This window comes from Spermophilus citellus, assembly GCF_964194105.1.
Source record: "Spermophilus citellus genome assembly, chromosome: 16".
In the NCBI taxonomy this organism is placed as follows: Eukaryota; Metazoa; Chordata; class Mammalia; order Rodentia; family Sciuridae; genus Spermophilus; species Spermophilus citellus.
Window position 1 is genome coordinate 53,577,521 of NC_138196.1, and position 13,354 is coordinate 53,590,874.

General features: G+C 35.5%; 1 protein-coding gene across 2 annotated transcripts in view; it reads right to left on the bottom strand.

The window, feature by feature from the left end:
• The window catches only part of WWC2 (WW and C2 domain containing 2), a 240,054-nt gene that overhangs the window by 79,341 nt on the left and 147,359 nt on the right, over positions 1-13,354 (bottom strand). For both annotated transcript variants that reach the window (XM_081269214.1, XM_081269215.1), the window contains 4 exons: positions 11,904-11,983; positions 7,041-7,170; positions 3,557-3,703; positions 2,449-2,522 (listed from right to left, as the gene is read on the bottom strand). In XM_081269214.1, the coding sequence (XP_081125340.1) occupies positions 2,449-2,522; positions 3,557-3,703; positions 7,041-7,170; positions 11,904-11,983 (431 nt within the window). The remainder of the gene's footprint in view (positions 1-2,448; positions 2,523-3,556; positions 3,704-7,040; positions 7,171-11,903; positions 11,984-13,354) is intronic.

The following is a 13,354-nucleotide window of genomic DNA, read 5'->3' on the forward strand; positions in this document are numbered from 1 at the left end:
AGTGCTGTGTAAGCTCCAGATGGGATTAACTATTAGCAGTCACAGGAAAAAAAAAATAGCCCAAGCTGATCCAAAGGAAGCAGAGTCAAGCCTGTAACTCCAGTAAGATTGGCAGCCATTATGAAGTCAAACAACAACAAGTGCTGGCGAGGATGTGGGGAAAAGGGTACACTTGTACATTGTTGGTGGGACTGCAAATTGGTATAGCCAATTTGAAAAGCAGTATGGAGATTTCTTGGAAAGCTGGGAATGGAACCACCATTTGACCCAGCTATTCCCCTTCTGGGTCTATTCCCTAAAGACCTAAAAAGAGCATGCTACAGGGACACTGCTACATCGATGTTCATAGCAGTACAGTTCACAATAGCAAGACTGTGGAAGCAACCTAGATGCCCTTCAATAGACAAATGGATAAAAAAAATGTGGCATTTATACACAATGGAGTATTACTCTGCATTAAAAAAGGACAAAATCATAGAATTTGGAGGGAAATGGATGGCATTAGAGCAGATTATGCTAAGTGAAGCTAGCCAATCCCTAAAAAACAAATGCCAAATGTCTTCTTTGATATAAGGAGAGTAACTAAGAACAGAGTAGGGAAGAAGAGCATGAGAAGAAGACTAACATTAAACAGGGATGGGAGGTGGGAGGGAAAGGGAGAGAGAAGGAAAATTGCATGGAAATGGAAGGAGACCCTCAGGGTTATACAAAATTACATACAAGAGGAAGTGAGGGGAAAGGGAAAAATAATACAAGGGGGAGAAATGAATTACAGTATAGGGGGTAGAGAGAGAAGAGGGGAGGGGAGGGGAGGGGGGATAGTAGAGGATAGGAAAGGCAGCAGAATACAACAGACATGAGTATGTCAATATGTAAATCAATGGAAGTGTAACTGATGTGATTCTGCAATCCGTATATGGGGTAAAAATGGGAGTTCATAACCCACTTGAATCAAAGTGTGAAATATGATATATCAAGAACTATGTAATGTTTTGAACAACCAATAAAAAAAAGAAAAAAAAAAAAGAACCCACGGGGATAAGGACTTGTTCTCCAAGATTAGTTTTGAGTAATAGCCATTCTCCTTCAGAAAACCAGACACACTTTCTGGGCTTTGTTCACATCAGAACCAAAGAGTTCTGCTGGCTAAAGGGCTGACCTGCACACAGCAAGAGGACCATGGCAGCATCCACCATAGGCCCCAACTGCAAATCAGCTTTCCGAATGCTTACTGATGCCAAGGCCCTAGTCTAGACCCTGAGAAGGAGGTAATAAAGTATAACATTTTTTCTTACCTTCAAGACATTTAAACTTTACTGAGGAAAATTTAAAGGCATTAACGTTAGCTAAGTAAACTGCTATTCAGAAGGACTTGGTGATTTGCTCAAGCTCCCATGGTTAATAATTGGAGAATGAAGCTTAGGTTTCTTTTCAGGAAACTGACAAACCAAGTGATATCAGAAACACAGGTTACAGAAAGTAAATTAAATATTGCACTTATTTTACCTATTTAAATCCAGATAACCTGTAAGAACTATGGTCAATTACTTTAAAATTTTCATCATCATCAGTAATTGTGGGCATACTTCAATATCATGGTGGGAAACCATGATACCCTAGCAAGTTCTCAGTGGAGTTTTTCATGCTCATGGAAGGAACATGATGAATTACTTTGTCTCCTGCATGGTAACAATGCAGCTTTTCCCAATGTCTCCTAAATAATAAGCCAATAGCATTTTTAAGCTCTTAAAAGGAAAATATGAAATCAACTCAGTATGATTTCCCTCCAAACAAATAAGGTATGCTATATTTTTTAAACATTTGACTCTCTACTAGATAAGGACAGTGAGGTCTCCTCTGCATCTCATCCCAGAAGAGTCACAAAAGAGAGAAAAAGAAAGCACCGGAGTTATTAAGAGTTTATAAGGTAGAGGAGAGTAATAAGAGTATCTCCTCCTTCTCTCTGACATAAATCAGCTGGAACAAACACCTCAGCATCTTCAACGACATTAGCAGTAAGGTTTCCCTTCAAAGCAGAGGACCATGCTCAAAGGTGTCCACCTCAGATCTCCTCAGCATCTGTCAAATATTGTGCCTAAGCCACTGTATCATGTTTCCAACTCAGGAGCCAAACTTCTCACTTTCAATCCAAAGTCTTAAAGAAGTTCAAAGCTTCTTTTTCCAGAAGAGAAGGAGACAATTTTACTCCCACACTTTTCATTAATTATCCTTATTCTTCACCTTTGAGGGAAGGGGGATGGGGAGAAGAGAGAGGAGAGGGAAAGCAACACTTAAGACGCAAATAACTAAGGATATAACCCTGGCAAGAGTGTGTGGGGAGTACCCAGCAGATGTCACCATAGGAGTAAAGATTAAAGATTAATTCTGGAAAATAAAATGATGTTTGGGCCCATCAACCATAAAAAAAAATTTGCTCCCCATCCTTACCTTCTTTTGGCTTCTTCATACTGTAGGCTTAGCCTGACCTTTTCAGCTAAATTTGATCTACTTCTCACTCCAATCTAGTAAAACAAAAAGAAAAAAGTCAATTAACTCTGCTAATGAATGAAGAAAACTGCTTTTGTTCTTAGGAAGTACAAATAATTGAAAAACTCCAGAAAATGGTACCAAAATGGGAAAGCACCAGTTTAAAAAGGTACTTACTTTATATTCTCAGTAGGGGCAAACATTTCTTTCAATTCAAGCCTGTTTGTTTTTCAAAGACTTTCACATTCACTTTCTCCACATATTAAATTCAAGACAAAAATGTCAGGTAAATGTGTCTGGTATCTTAAGAGTTTATGAAAGTATATGAGTCAATAAAATTTATGAACTGGAACTGATTTCTTTTCCTTTATGAGCCAAAGTTTCCATCATTTAGCTTTCAACTATAAAAAATACAAACTAAATAACCTCAAAAATTAATTTTTAAACGGGTTAAGGCCTAATGTTGATATCTACTTATTTAACTTTCATAGCGCATACTTTAAAGAAGTATAAGGGAATACAAAAATAACTGGCAATTTATAGAAAAGTAAATACCTATTAATGGCATTCTAAAAGTGAAAATGCAAAGTAGTTAATAATATAATAATATTCAAGTCACATTAAACATTTCCAAAGTCAGCTATAAATCATATATTAAATACTTTAAGGTAATCAATTTCCAATTTATAAAACCAAGTTTTCAAGGTATATAGTTCTATTTTTCATTGACCTTAATGTTCATTTGAAATGACCTAAATTTTCAAGTCTCCAAATTTACTAGGAAAAAGTTCAATTTTCATGTATCTCTAGGCTTTCAACAGTGTCACTAAAGAAATATAGTCTGAAAAAGTTTGAACAAAGCTACTCATATGAGCAAATCTTGATATGCTTGACACCTTGAGAGAAAAGACAGCAATTTTTAAAACCAATCTTAGATGAATGAAATACTGAATGTACTCAGTTGGAATGTAAGCCACATGTCTAGCTCCTGCTCCAATTCACCATCTATACTTGTTATTAAGGTCCATCAAGAATGACACTGGGACAACCAACGACACGGGTAACTTACATCTCCAGAAATGCTTGTTTGTGACCCGGCATCAAGGGTCTGTCTGGAGAGAGATAAATGAGAATTCATAGGACTTGATCTCAAATCTGGCTCAGATCTGCCAATGTTCTGATCCAAATGAAACCGCTCCTGCAGCTTAGCAAGACTCTGTCCAAGAAACACAAAGTATTTCATAAAGCTTAACATGTAAGAACACAACCCTTCCTCACCAGGTAAAATTAAATGGAGAGAGCTAATGTCAGTGGAAAGAAAAAAAATTACTTTATTTTCAGTCCTTTAACCACTTTTTATTATTTTAAAAATAAGATTAAAATATAATTTTGCTCACTCACACACACACCCACCCCACTTTGGAAATATGTGAACAGATACCAAACAAATTGTCTCACTTTTCCTATGACAGCATTTTCCTGTGAATAATAGTATCTCTACATCTAACAAATGCATTTCTATGTTTAAACTTTATTTAGAAGTCTTAATTTCAATAGGAACTTGCTATCATTTGGATATGGTTTCAGTGTGCCCGCCAAAAGCTCATATACTAGAAGCTTGGGCCTCAGTGGGACAATGTTCAGAAGCAGAGGAACCTTTAAGAGGTGGGGCTAGTGCAAAGTATTTAGTCACTGGGAGTATCATCTATTTATTTAAATGTTTTGATGTTGTTGTTGTTGTTGTTTAGTTGTAGTTGGACACAATACCTTTATTTTATGTGATGCTGAGAATCAAACCCAGCACCTTGCATTTGGCTAGGCAAGTTCTCTATTGCTAAGCCACAACCCCAGCCCCATCATCTTTATAAGAGATTAATATAGTTCTTGAGGTACCCCTGTTAGTCCCCAAAAGGATGGATTGTAAAAGGATAATGTCTGCTCCCTGAATCTGATTCCTGATCTTGTTAGATGATCTCTTCTTCCTGACATGAGGTCCTCCTGCAATGAGGCCTTTACCTGATGGGGCCATATAATCTTGGATTTTCAGCTCGAAACTGTGAGCTAAATAAGTCTTTTTTCCTTATAAAGTACCCAGTTGCTTACAGCAATAGTAAACAAACTTATACAGAATCACTCACTCTTAAGTAACAGAAATCATGGAAACAAAATATTTACAATACAATCTTTCATTTTAGATATATTAAGATAACTTCTGTCTTAGAAGACTTCTACAATTATGTCATTTTACATCTGGAAAGGACTCAAGAGATTATTCAGCTTACATTAATGTTAGAAATTAGAAAACTGAGGCCTCAAAGTTGCTAAGGAGTGGCCCGGCCCTAAGCTGAGTCCATCTACGTGTCCACTCATGACACTGTCCATGGTGGTAAAGGTTGGTTTACTAAAGTGAATAACCAAAAGTGAATGTGCCTGCTATTGGCACTCACTCAGTTCTAACATACTGGGTTTACTTTAGAGGGAGGATATATACAAGTAAAAGTATTAAAAAGAAAAATATTACTTAATTTGCTTTTCTAAAAACCTACAGCAACACTAATAAAAATGGTTAGAAACCACTATTATCAACTTTAAGAGCCATCATTTAATCCTGATATAAAAATTTTCATAAGGACAGAAATATTGGAGATCTGGTTCCTAACTTTTTCAATTTGCTTTCCAAGGGATATTTATATAAAATGTATATTTAAGAGAAATAGAACTTACATGGACCCATCAAATAATACATTAGAGAAAAGAACAAAGAAACTTTTCATCTTGGGCAAGTCTTTCCTATTTTTCTATCTGTAAACTGAAAACATTAGTGTTTTTCAATCTTATCTGTAATAACAGTACACTCAATCAACATAGTCACAATCACTAGGGTGTGAATAAAGTTTTCTAGTCAAAACAAAAGATAATAGAAAATAAAATCAGAGTACATCACCAGTACTGAGGGCAGGCATATTTCTGTGAAATTTGTTTTAAGTGTGAACATGTCTGTAGCGATAGGTACACTCCCTTGTATGTCATTAGGTTTTGATGTAAAACATATTTCTTACTGTACTCACAGAATTTGAAAGTCACAGAAGATATCTAATATCCTTTTCAGCTCTATTGTTGATCTCTGTATCTACTAATAAATTATTTTATATTCTTTAGCAATTGAAAAGAATTTAATCTTTTTATTTATTTAATCTGGTCTATGAATCCAAAGTTGACAGAAAAAAAATTTAAAGATGACCTAAAATTGTTCAGTTATAAGGTTCCAATGTAAATTTCTTCAAGCTCCATTAACTTCTTTTTAAAAAAGGAACCACGGTACATATTGCCAAAACTACTAATTTAATCAGTAGCATAATTATGGAACAAAAACAAAATATAAACAAGTCAAGTCTTGTATATTATATGTGTTTTGAAATCACATATTCTGGGCAATACTGCTCAGAACCCCAGTCCTGCTACTTACCAGTTATATGACTTTAAATAACTTATTTTTCTGTGCTCCAATTTCCTTGTCTATAAGCTGAGGATAATAATATCTTCAGGAGTTGTTGTAAAGATTAAGTGAATTATTTACATGCAAGGCAATTAGAAGGGTAGACAGGAGATATATATATATAAAATATACAGTATTTTTAAGTATTTGTCATTATCACCATTATCTTTTTTATTAGATCTCTTGCAAGTTATTTCAAAATTCCTGAAATGCAAAATCATAGGGATCCAAGAATAATTATATATATTCCACTAACACTTTGAAAACCAAAATGATGTTGACTGTAGTATTTAAATAGAGAGGTTCTGTAAAGAATGCAAATACCACCACTGACTCTTAACATTTTTCGAAAGACACAGACTAAATTCTTTCTTGGTTAGATGAAGAACTCCAAAAGTTCTTAGTGTTTGTGATAATTATGGGATGGAGGGAAAAGAAGAGGAGGAAGAGAGACATCCTTAGAAAAAAACTTGACCATACCTAGTAAGCACTTAGAATATTGATCACTGAATGACTGTTTTCTTTTTTCTACACAATGAGTTTTCTACTATACAGAAACAACAAGAGGATTTTCTACCAATAGCAGCTTTCCTAGGGTAACTATATTGGTATCCCCTAGATGGGACAATATCCCCCACCGAACCCTGGGTTGAAAATAAGTTATTCTAAGCTACTCACACAGCCTCACCTCAAAAGGCATGACAGGTGACATACCCTATGCATCCCGACTAAGGATCATTGGTTCAGAGAATTTTGCTCATTTGGGTCTCACATGAAATTTTTAGTGAGTTTCAGGGTGCTAATTTTCTTAAATGAGCTCTGGGTTCCACCACCCACTGTCTCAAAGGATATTCAGGACCTGACTTCAATTAAGCATATACGAAGTTTAGAAAAAACCTGTTCTCCTCCACAGCAACTAGGCTGCCTCAGAGTCTGCAAAACCTCCCACAGGACCCCCATTCAGTACAAATGGGATGGAGGTGATGGATGGTCATCCAGACTCTGCCTTTCTGAATTACTTAGAAGGTACAGATTGACTTAAATTGGTATAACATACCTGTATCAGATCTTGTTTTTCTTTTTCTCCTGAGCTAATTGCCTTTCTGATAGATTTCAGTTCAGTTAGAATGGCTTTGGCTTCACTAAGTTCATACCCACTTTGGCCTCCAGACATTTTTTTATCGATTCTGTTAAAAGGGAGGGGGGAAAGGAATACAAAGAAAAGAAAAAATTCAAATGACATGGTACATGTTAAATGAACAGTAGGAGCCAGTTTTGGACGATCTTGGTTGGCTAGCAATTTTACTTCAGAACTCTGATACAATGGAACCATCTTTTCAAGTTGATTGTGTCTCCTCCATTCCTTTTAATCGTGTTCAATTAAGATTTCTCCCATCCCCCACCTCATATCTAGTCCATTTCTAAGTATTTGGGGGCTCAAACAATGCATGTATTTTTATTTGCAGTCTGTTTGGATGATCCCACTGCTAGCTAAACCCTATCCTCATCAAACAATGATCCTGACCTCCACCCTGAGGGTAAAGGACAGAGGTACATGTCACAGCAGAAGATAGAAACACCAATAAATAGCCACCTAAATTACATACCATAATATCTATATGAAACCTAGCACAGTGTCAGCAGTGTGGAAGGCCTTTAATAAATACTTACTTATACTAGTGAGTATCCTACAATATTTGGATTTACATAAAAAGTATCTATTCTATTTTTAGCAAAAACTGTTTGCTTTGCTGAATGAATTCAAATTTAGGAATAAGACAGAAGGGTAGATATGTTCATTTGTCAACTCGTATTGAATAAACAGCTCTTAAATGAGCTAATTTGTTATGCCTGCAGATCTGCTTACCAAGTGTCTTACAGTCTACATGATCATCATCCTGGGCTAGAGGATTTCATGTAACCTATTTTTTTGTGTTTGAAGGGCACAACCAAAATACCCAGTTCTCATCAAGAATAGTTGAACATTCTCTTTATGACCATCCTTCTGGTTCCGCCCCAGCTATAATGCTGTCCTGGATTTGTTAAAAATACAACTTGAGTTTTATTTGTGGGTCTATGCCTTTACCCCATCAGCCATCAGGTATACTATACATGTTCTCAAAAACATGCTCTTGGATTTACTCATGGACTCTCCAGAAAAACAGCACCTACTAAATCAGAGAAAATGGATTTGGGCCCATTTGGTTTAGAATATTTCATCATTAATATGTACTTTCAATGTGAACGGTATAATCTGATAAAAAAAAAAACCCCTCATCTTAATTACTCTGCCAAACAAAGTTTATTCAAACAAAAGCAGTTTATAGATAGCATATTTCTCTAACTCCTATTTTAGTAAATATTTTATGATACTGAACAAGCAATTGAAGTCTTTAAAATTCTAATAAAATAAACTTGATCATGAAGTCATTTCATAATAAAATATAATAAATGAAGTTACAGAATTTAACACACAAATTCACACAAGGTGTTTAGGGTGGGAAGGGACCCTAAAGACACCCTTGTTACACATGCCAAATGAAGAAACTGAAACCAGAAAATTTGTGTAAATTAACCCCTAAACTGAATAAACACTTAGCTTGTAGGGCAGCTATCCTGAAAGGACAAACACTAGCTTGAGGCTCTTATGATTATTACATCTAGAATATTTATGAGAACGGTAAAGTATTTTAAATATTAGTTAATTCCATTTACTCGGGTTGGGGTGTATCAGTGAAATTTTTGGCTCCTCTAAGTATACTAATGTCCATCAACTTAGATGAGGCAAAAGATATTAAATAAAATAAAATTTCAAGCATAGTACTTTTTAAACTAAAAATAAACAAAACCCAGAAACTTTTGAGATTTCATGAAAAAGCTAGAAATACAAGTTATCTGAAACTATCAAGGTGAATTTCCAAAGCCAAAGTAATTTCTTCCTACTTATATAAAATCATTCAAATATAATGGTAATATATTTAATTGAGAAATAAATTTCATCATTTGAAAATAAAAGCAGATTAACTGTTTGTAGAAATAAACTATAGTTTAGGAATAAAAGCAGAACTAGTTCAGAGTGCTAATTTAAATTTCTGAGATACTTAAAAAGATGAAAATTTCTTGGTTGTCTAACTGCTCCAGATTGGTAAATGTGAAGAATAAGCTATCTCATTTGGCATTCCCAATGGAGCCCTTGGTCTTCCTCTCCCTTTCTTTTGTCTCCTTTGAACCTCTCTATTTTACTTCAAATGTCCCTTTATTTCCATGCTTTTCTTTTTTTTTTCTCCTCTACTTTTCATTTTCCACCTTTTCTTTCTTTGACCTGACTATAAAGTAAAATAAAATATGAGCATGGCTTGTTGGCCTTTTTATTTTTACCCTCTTCCTTTCCTTTTGCAGTGCTGGGGGCTAAATCCATGATCTTATACAAGTTAGGCAAGTACTCTACCACTAAGCTACAACCCTAGCCCTTTGCTGGATCTTAACACAAAATGCTATGCTCTTTTGTTCTTAATTTGAGAAGAACCTTTTTTTTAAGCATTGGTTTTTACTCTATATCTGAGTCTTTTCTGCGACAGAAGAGAGTTTCCTTTCCAAGCCTTTTCTGGAAAATGAATATACTCTCAGAGGCAAATTGTTATAGAATCTATATATGCTTTTTGCTTGCTGAGTGCTTCATCACTTCCCATTTTTGAATTCTGAATGCACACTGTAGATAACAAAATATATGCATCTTCCTGGTATCTTTCTACACATAAGCTACATTGCCTAAGTCAAATTTGAGGCTACAAAATGAATAAGTAACATGCAGAATAAAACAAATATTTATTCACCCAGCATAAAACTATTGTTACAAATAAAATGAAAGCTCAAGTTTACATTCTAATTCCAAATTTAACAAAAATATTCCATTTGTTGTGAATAAGTGAAAAATTACAAAAGCCTAAAATGAAAATCTTTTCCTGAAATGTATCTTCTGTCACAGTCACACAAAAAAAGTCCCTTTCTAAGTATCAGGAATGTGGTTTCTTAAAAAGTTAAGTCTCAGTTCAATCAATTATCATTCAATGTTTTAGTAGTATGGTGGTTAATATTTGAATAAAAACAGCTTTATTATGTCTATAGTTAACATCAACAGGAGAGGTCTCTGATGTTAGATATCATATCTTTCTGCTCTTGGTTCAAGGGATTAGACTCATTCCAAAGAATGCCTGATTTTCTACAACAAATGTCTATTGTTTTCTTGTGGAATGTTATTGACAGATTCTTAAACATGCCTTAGATTCCTATAAAAATTGCTTGCAAGCAAACTGCTTTGAAACAATACAGCATTGTCACATCAATATAACAAAAACAGCAAGTTTAGCTAACCTTTAATCCTGAGTGGTGACATGAGTTATAATTTCATGTCCTAAAAATGTTTAATATGTACCTAAACATTTTGTGGCATTCTTCAAAGTTTGTTTTCTCACTGTACCACAAAGTCCTGCTTTATGTTGATACACAACTACTAGATAACACATTTATGTCATTCTAGGTCTTCTGGGTTTTTAGGGGAGCTCTGCAGCCAACAGAGGTCCCTAGAACATGGCTATCCTAGAGAACCACTCATATTTTGAGATCTCACAAAGTATTCCTGGGGTGGAGGTAAAAACAAGTATTTCTTAAGAGCTCCCCAAATTATTCTAATATGCAATCAGGTCTGAGAAACACTAGAACAGAAGCATCTGAATGAATACCAGTATCATGACTTTATGAGGCAAGTGGGCAAACAAAAGCCATAAAACCTAATTCTCAAACTAAAGTCATGTGCCTAGCTGGTGACCATCATCATCTTAAGTGATGATGGGGTGTCCCAAGATACAACTCGACAAACATATAGAACAATCAGCGTTTGTTTGTCTGGCTAGTAACACATGTGATCTTTGATGAGGGTAATGCCTTGCTGTCCTGGACTGTCCCAAATTTCCTAAAAGCAGAAAGCAGAATAGGAATTCAGTCAAAAGGAACAGAGCTGAGTACTTTCCACAGAGATGGCTCCTGACAGCAGCTTTGCATTCCCAAGGTTCTGCTGAAGGAGATGTCTGGAAGAACATGAAACCTGCTGGAACATGAACTTGACCAGGAAAATACCTAGAACTATGGTACCACAAATGGTGGCATCAAACCTGTGCCATGCAGGGGGGACATGGAAAGTAGCTCAATGTCTTTCAGGTATTTTTCTTTTCATGAGAGACTGCTGGGATGGGGCAGAGGGGAGACAGACCACCTCAGGCGTGCCTGGTAATGGGGTGGGGATTTCTAGAACTTGCTATCCTTCCTATCAACATTTTCTTTTAATCTGACCCATTCTAAAACTGTTCTGAAGGCCCATCAGATTTCAGAATTGAAATGGAAAGGACAGAAGGAAGCAGGAAATGAGCAACTTTGAGCTCTTTGAAGAAACCTAACTTGTTCTTGCTCCCTTGCTATCAATTAGGGTTAGACTCTAGTCATCTGTGGGACTGACAGAGAGGAATGGAGATGCCTCCAAGAGCATTCAGGGCAGCTGCAGGCTCAGAGGGAATCAAGTAGAGCCCACCCGGTTCAGTCCCTAGTACAGAACATTAAAAGGTACTTTCCGTGCTTATTTTCTTATCTTGGAGGCTGGCAGGGGTCCAGGAGACAAAGTTAAGTTTCACTTTGGTTTTTTGTATCTCCAATGATTAATAAAAACTTCAGATATTTTCAAAGTGTATAGATTTTTCCCAAGTTTTTTGTTGTTAGTTGATTGGTTTTTTTGTATTTCTGGTACAGAGCTCTGAGCATTTTACTTTGTTTCCTTGAGAAATCTCTTAAGTAATCTCTACTTCTATTTTCTTTGTATTAGTTAGGGAGTTTGAATTATTGTAAAATCAATTTCAGTATTTTTTATACTCACTGTTGCAATGTTTCAAAGCCTTGTTCTTTATAGAGCAGTTCTTGCTTCATTTGTGAGAGTTCTCTCTTCAGCTTTTTTACCTTTGTGAGAAATCCATGTAAATATTCATGTTCACAAATAATTAGCAACATAGCACATTTATTTTTAAAGATAATAAATTAGTAAACTATTAAACACAGGGTCATTATTTTAAGTAACATTCACTTTCCCAGTTTTTCCTGCACATAAATTCTATGGAAGGAATTGTCAATGATGTATAGAATTACTGCTTCACTGTCATTATCAATAAGCAACATTCCAATGGGCTAGGCATTATAATGGTCTTTGATTTGTGATACAGAGCCAATAAGTGACAGACTCAGAACTTTAAGCAACAAGATCTCCAACTTTTAGCATTTCCTTCCCTTCATTTCCTTCATTCCCTATACTTGGGAACCACTGGCCACTCTGCTTCTCAAATGTCCCCAGCAGTGCTCCTGTGGGTGCCATCCTCTCTGCCTAGAAGGCTCTGCCCCAGGCTTCTAATGGCTGACTCCATCTTGTCACATCAAATTTAGTTCAAACACTACCTTTTCATTAGGATTTCAATAACCATCGTAGACATGCCATCACTCTTATTTATTTCAGAGTATTTTTCAATAGCTAAAATTTTCTGTGTACTTATTTGTTTTTTGTCCTTCATGGGAAAGTAAGCTGGATCACACCAGCTATATCTTAAGCATTTAAAACAGCACCAGGCAAACAGTAGGGGATCAATAAATACTGCTGTCACACTGACAAAAAAAAAAGTTCCTGTTGTCAAATATATTCTTTGGCAATAACAATACTAAAATTTGATGAATTAGAAAAATAGCACATGCCCAGTTTAGTCATGAACAAAAGTCTTCATACAAGGGTCAGAAACTCATTACCATATATTAACTTATAGCTGTAAGTTGTAAACACATTCTATTGCAAAGTATTCTAATGTGTTTTGAACTTTTATTTTCAATTTATTTCACTCAATACATAAATTTATTGACTCTCCACTATGTGTCAGGTCCTGGGCTTGGCATATGAACAAAGCAGACATGGTCCCTGCCCTCAGGGACCTTATAGAACCATGGAGGAGCCAGATAGTAAGCTAATAATTGCACAATAAAATAAATATTACAAATTACTAGAGATGCTATGCTGGAAAAGTTCAGATACATAAGATACATAAGATACATATCAAGATACATAAGAAATGAACCTAAATCCAAGGGATTGGATAAAGCCTGTTCTGGAAATGATGTTTAAGTTGAGAGGGAAGGTTAACAAGGTTCACTTGGTGGGGAAGAGGACTCAGCAAATCTCTGGAATTTAAAGAATGTTATAGTTGCTGGATTATAGAAGGAAGGGGTAGCATGAGATGAGACTGTAGAAGGCCTCATTATATATAACTTGAAGCATGTTGAATATTTCAAAAT